This window comes from Octodon degus, unplaced genomic scaffold (genome assembly GCF_000260255.1).
Source record: "Octodon degus isolate 3935 unplaced genomic scaffold, OctDeg1.0 scaffold00066, whole genome shotgun sequence".
NCBI lineage: Eukaryota > Metazoa > Chordata > Mammalia > Rodentia > Octodontidae > Octodon > Octodon degus.
Window position 1 is genome coordinate 1,154,173 of NW_004524642.1, and position 6,306 is coordinate 1,160,478.

The 6,306-nt window shown below is 43.5% G+C and overlaps 1 protein-coding gene across 1 annotated transcript in view; it reads left to right on the plus strand.

The window, feature by feature from the left end:
* Positions 1-914: 914 nt before the first annotated feature.
* Pros1 (protein S) overlaps positions 915-6,306 on the plus strand; it is a 60,141-nt gene continuing 54,749 nt past the window's right edge. The window contains exon 1 of the mRNA XM_004634830.2: positions 915-1,023. Within this exon, the coding sequence (XP_004634887.1) occupies positions 915-1,023 (109 nt within the window). The remainder of the gene's footprint in view (positions 1,024-6,306) is intronic.

Sequence of the window (6,306 nt, forward strand, 5' to 3'; positions counted from 1 at the left end):
AAAACACTTTCCTCGCCTTTAACAATAACGTAAGCAGCAAGAGTTGCTGGGCAGCATAACCCTCAGTATGGGACAAGGCGTGAAGCTCAGGCAAAACTCAGTGTAGTAGCCTTCGCTATAATGAAAGAAGAACATGGACAAAGTATGACACGCAGATAAGCGATGCCTGAGTTCTGAAGGGCAACACACGCTGTCCTTAACATTGGTGATAATTATGTCGGGTGACGAAGGCCTTCTTAAAATTTTACCTTTGAATTTTTCTTAATTGTTGCATCCTTCTCATTTTAAAGGACTTCCTTTATTTGCTAAATAGAAATCTATGATAGAAGTATTTATGAGGAGGGGAAAAGAAGGAAGAAAGAAAATCAATATTTATGAGGGGCTGGGGAGATAGCTCAGCGGCGTAAGTACCTGCCTGGCAAGCACAAGGTCCTGAGTTTGGTCCCCAGTACCCGCCACTAAAGAAATATTTATGAAAAAAATTTAAGTATTTTATAATTAGTTTATGGTTATTTTAAATAAAATTTTGATATTTGTTTTCCCAGTATTAGGTAAATGTCGTTTTTCCATCCAGTTACTAACCAGGCCCGACGCTGTTCAGCTTCTGGTTGTAGATGATGTCGGGCCTTTTCAGGGTGGTCTGACAGCAGACTAGCTGAGAATTTTAACTTCTTTGATTTCATTTTATGTATCCGATGCAGCGTCTCACAAGCAGCTGCACTCATAGCGCCCCTCCCGCTTTCAGCCTCCCGGCTCTGTGCGCCTCCCGGCTGCGTAGCTGGCTCAGCCGCCCCGGTGGGCGGGCGGGCGGGTGGCCGAGGGCGCGGGTCACTGCCTGAGCCGTCCCACCGGCCCCCGAAACATTTGTCTGTACTGATGGAATTTATGGTTCCTAGCATTTGTCTAAGGGAAGCATGCCATTTAAGAAGTTGGAAGTACCCCGCGGAGGCTGCGTGCTGCTCCGTTTGCACAGCGAAAGCCGTTTCCCGTCCCGTGCGCTGCCGCCCCGAGAGTCGCTCTCAGGCACATTCTTTCGGGGCAATTTCTCATTCTTTCAATGCCAAATAGAAACTCCGTGGGGACAAAAGAGGGAGAAGGCAGAGCTAAGAAACTTATTTATTTATTTATTTATTTATTTTTGGCAGAACCGGGGATTGAACTCAAGCCCTTGTGCTTGCCAAGGAAGCACTTATTCCACTGAGCCATCTCCCCGGCCCCCATAGTTTCTTTTTAAACAATCAAAAGTATATTTAAAAAAAAAGCAAGATGGATCCTTGCATTGAAAGAAACATGTAAAAACAACGAAGGCAGTTTTAAGAGAGGAGTACAGTTAAATGTTTGGATGGTTAGGTTATATGTCAGTTAAATGGAACCGTTTGTTCCATTTGCTGTGGTCATTATTTTCAAGAAAGTATGACTGAAATAGATTAAAAAGTATGAAGCCAGTTCAGTTATACTTCTTATCTCCAGAGATTAATTCAGAGGTACCACCTGCTCTTTGGAGTCTGAGTGTAACGCTTTGCAAACAGTCCTGTTGATCTGAAAGGTGTTCCAAAACAGAGGTTATCACGAGACATTCTTATTCCAGAAACGGTGAAACAAACGACCAGGGATAGTGTGATCATGCCAGAACAGGGCAGGCTTGGGAGGCAGGCTGGCCTCTGTTCTCGTCTTCTGAGCTTGGTAAAATGACCGTATGCCTCAGTTGTAGCCTGGTCGTGATGAAATGGAAAGGCACGATTGACGTAGGACAGTTGGATTAGGATTAAAAGGAGATAATGGAAAACAAGTTTTATGTCATCCTGGTTTTTAGTCATAATAAACAGTGACAGTTTTTTTAGATAGTTCTGTAGGCCATCAGCAAATATTTTTGGGTAAAAAAGACTTCAATCCTGCTGGCAAAGCATTTCTACCCACCTGCTCGTCTATTTTCTGTATTTTTTTTTTTTTAAATTTTTGGTCCAGGTGATGTTGTGTGTGCTTCTGGTGTTGCATAGCCAGCTCCGCAAGCACACTCCACTTGCTGGGATATTGTCCTATTTAGGATATCAACCTTATCCACAGCTCAACCATATAACTTCTTTGTAAAAAAATTTACATCAATTATCTTGTGGACATTTGAGTGGCAAAGTGTTGTCCTCCCTGGATATCTGTAGAGAGATTGATTCCAGGGAGCCTTGTGGATACCAAACCCACAGATATTCAAGATCCTTGTGTAAAATGACAAAATACATGTAACTCTTGTACGAACTTTATTCCATGCTTTAAATCATATCCGGATTAGCTATAAAGCCTAGTTCAATGTAAATGCTATGTTAGAAAGTGTTCACTTAGAAAATAATGACAAGGGCTGGGGAGATAGCTCTGCAGTCTAAGTGCCTGCCTGGCAAGCACAAGGACCTGGGCTCGATTCCCGATACCATGCCTTGCTGTCCCCACATGGAGCCAGCTGAGACTGGGCATGGTGGTGCATGCGTGTAATCCCAGCGCTGGGGAGGCTCACACAGGAGGATCACTACAAGTCTGAGCTGCATAGTCAGACCCTGTACCAAATACATAAATGCATAAAAGATTAAAAAAAGAAAAAAAAATGATGACAAGAAAAGGTCTGAATGTAATTTTTACAGATGCTACTGACATAAGTCTAGTTTTGTAGAACATGGCAGCAACAACTTTAGGTTTCTTTTCCATTTGTGCTTCAACGTTTCATAGTTGGTTGAATCCACAGGTGTGGAATCTGCAGATGTAGAACTAATGGGAATTGAAGGGCAACTGTACGCAGAGGAAACAACACTGAGCTGAAAGATTGGGTATACAGACGATGCCCAGCTCACAGGGGTTCAACCTATAATTTGTTGGCTTGATGTTGCAAAAATAGTACTCAGTGAAAGCTACTTTGAATTTTTTAAAAAAATGTATTTAGCACACAGATTACAGGGGCTGCTGCACTCCGCCTAAGCAGGTGCTTTAATTTGCTGAGCTATCTGGCTGGCCCTGCTACTTTGAATTTTGATCTCTTATGGGCCAGCGATATTGAATATGCTTTCAGATACTATTGGGGTGCTGGACAGTGACACAAGCCATAGCACCCCGACAGCCTTAAAGCCATCGGGGTACACAGTCAGCACTCTAGCACACTGCGCTGGCGGGCTCTGGTCTTGGGTTAGGGCACTACCTGTATTTTTGGTGTAGGATAGTTTCTTTTCTTTTCTTTTCTTTCTTTTTTTTTGTTTTTTTTTGGTGGAACTGGGGATTGAACTCAGGCCCTTGCACTTGCCAGGGAAACACTTATTCCACTGAGCCATCTCCCCGGCCCTGTGTAGGATAGTTTCAACTGCGGGGCTTCTCAATGCATAATCCCCCAGGACATCAAGGGCCATCTGCACATGAATTCCGTCAGCACAGCGCACCAGCGCTGGGACCTCTCAGCTTCAGTTTCTCCAGTAGGAAAATGGCAGTGACAATTCTGCCCTGTAGTTCTTTTCATTAATTTACATGAAGATCAAATAAAACAATGTACACTTTGAAAATTACTAAGTATCATGCTATTTCAAATTATTAAATGTACTGAAACTAGATGAACTAAAACAGAGGTATAACTGTTTGTTTTGATATGCTGCTCATCAGTGAAGAAAATAAAACTTCCTCGTCTTTGCTGAGAAGCACTAAATAGTAAAGGATAGTCTGCAGATGTTTATAACTTAGTTCTAGTTTTGTCATTTATTAAATTCAGAATTTAGTACAAATGAATTACATACTCTTTACTTGATTTTCATCGTCTCTAAAATGATGAAGGGGGTTATATTCCTTTTTAAAAATGACCTTAGGTGGCATTGTTGTAGACCAGCACCTTGGTACTGCACGAGTGCTTTGCAGCTGCCTGTTCTGCACATACAAACACAGTGAACTGTTGCACCTCACCTACGGCCTTGTGTGGGGCCCTACGTAGAAGGAGATATATTCTTAAAATATTTTCAGGGTCTAACTACCACATTTTGTAATCTTAATGGAAGAAATGCCAAAGAATGAATGGTTAATATTTTCTAAATTTCTTTGAGCGTGTTTGTTTCTTTGTGGTTGAATTAATGCTTTTATTCCTCAGAGAAAGTGTGAGTGTTTCCCCAGGAAGAACCACTTATTTTTGAAGTTCAGAGGGTCCATAGCTCTTTGATTACAAGGCAACATGTTTACAACTACATCAGATATATGAGATGACCGTGCGCTGAAGACTCCTTCACTTTTCAGAGTTGCCATTTGTCAGTCAGTGTGACACATGACAGGTGGCATGTTCGCCCCGTTCTGTGCACACATGGCCTTGGTGTAGCCTTTTAAGAAAAGGGTGGCGATGGTGACAAACAGGGCTTTCTCACCCCCCGGAATTTGCCAGGCTTCGCATTTGAATTTCTCTTCAGGCAAGCGGGAGTCAGGCTTTCAGTTGTGTGCTCACTTAGTACGGAGACACCGGGTTACCCTTTTTTCTTCTCTTTTCCTTCTTTAGTCAGCTTTTGAGTACACACTGTTTATTATGTGCAGGTAATACAGTAGGAAAGGGAAAAGCATTTGTCTTTTTTTTTTTTTTTTTGCTGCTAGGGCCCACGCTCAGGCCCTTTCTGCACCTCTGCAGCTTCGCGCCTGCCAGCGGGTACCTGCCCGCTGAGCATCGCCCCCGCTCCTCGTTGCATTACTTAACTGCATAGTGAAAGAATGATTTGCGCTTCAATCCACTCAGCTATTTAGCTGGGCTGCAAAATTTATTTATTCCCTTTAAATTGTTTATTAAAAACTATGTTGTGCTGGGCAGGCCTGTAATCCCACTTAGGAGGCTGAATCAGGGTTGTCAGTTTGAACTACATGTGTAACTCTGCTTAAAGAGAAATGATTACCAGAAAATAAATCTGTGTTCTATCCAACATACTAAAATAATAAAGATGAATTTTTTTACATTATGTTCCATATATTTGCTATGAACAGTTAGAAAGCCTCTCAGACTTCTTCTGTATTTGTGGGCGCACATACAGATCTGCAGCTTTGGCTCATCGCTGTAGGATTCAGTTGTGGACATAGAATTCTGCAACTTGCATCAATAACTTAGACCTCAGAGAGCTTCAGTATTGGAATGCCATCTTTCCTTTTGAAAGTCACTTACTATCTTATATTGGAGAAAATATATACAATAATGATGTGGTGACTCTCCTTGAGAGAAGAGCGATGGTCTCCGTTTTGGCTGAGCTTGACCCTGTTTCCACGTGTTGATACGTACAGAGCTGGCGAGGGCTTTTCCTTGTCCCTTCATGGCTTTAAGCAGTGCGTGTTGGTCTAGCTGAGGTGCTGGCGGTAGTCTTTGAAGATGGCACGCGTGTTTTCCCTGATAACCTACACCTGCTGCTGTTTAATATGAGCCGGGTTGAGACAGGATGAAGAGCCGGTGCTCCACACTGTCAGCTGGGATCCAGCGTCAAGATAGAAGCTGTGACTTCCTGGGGCTTGAAAGATTACACATCAGAGCTGAAGCCCTGGACCCCAAACATTGGATACTATGGTTGTGTAAGGCAGGCTACTCTCTGCTTATCCTTCTCACTGCATTTTGCAGAGGTGAATGCAGGCCTCCTGCCCAGCCCAACTCTCAGTGCTCACCTGCCTCCTGCCATTCTCAGTCACTCATCCTCAAGCTGCTCCTCCATCACGACTGAATAAAACCTGGGTCCGGCCCTGGGCCAAGGCCTTTGCTCCAGATAGCCAGCGCCATGGCTGGCCTCAGGACCCCTTGGCTCCCCGTAACTATAAATATGCCTCAGTGTCTTTATTCTCACCATGTGTTGCCCTGCAAGTGGTAGATTGGAATGAGCTTGACGAGATTCCAATAATTTATCCATGGGATCACAAATGCAAACTTTCTGGACCGAGACAAGGACCAGGAAGAGCTCTCTACATAATGATATAATTTTCTTGATTGTTTCTAATTTTTGATTTTATGTTTTTCTTTCATGGGTGTATCTGTTTCTGTTTTAGTTTGCTTTTTTGATGCTGGGGATTGAACCTAGGCCCTTGGCACACGGGGCAGGTCCTCTGCCACCGAGCGATACGTTCAGCGCCTGTTTGTGGTGTCGAAGTGATTCTGTGTACAACCCTGCACACACTCCTGTGTGGGCTGGTGTGTGTCGTTTTTCTTTTTTTTAATGTGTTTGGTGCAGGGTCTTACTACACAGCTCGGACTCGTAGTGTTCCTCCTGTTTTAGCCTCCACAGCACTGGGATTATAGTGTGTGTCACCACACCTGGAATCGGTTGCTGGCTCAGTGTGGCCAGG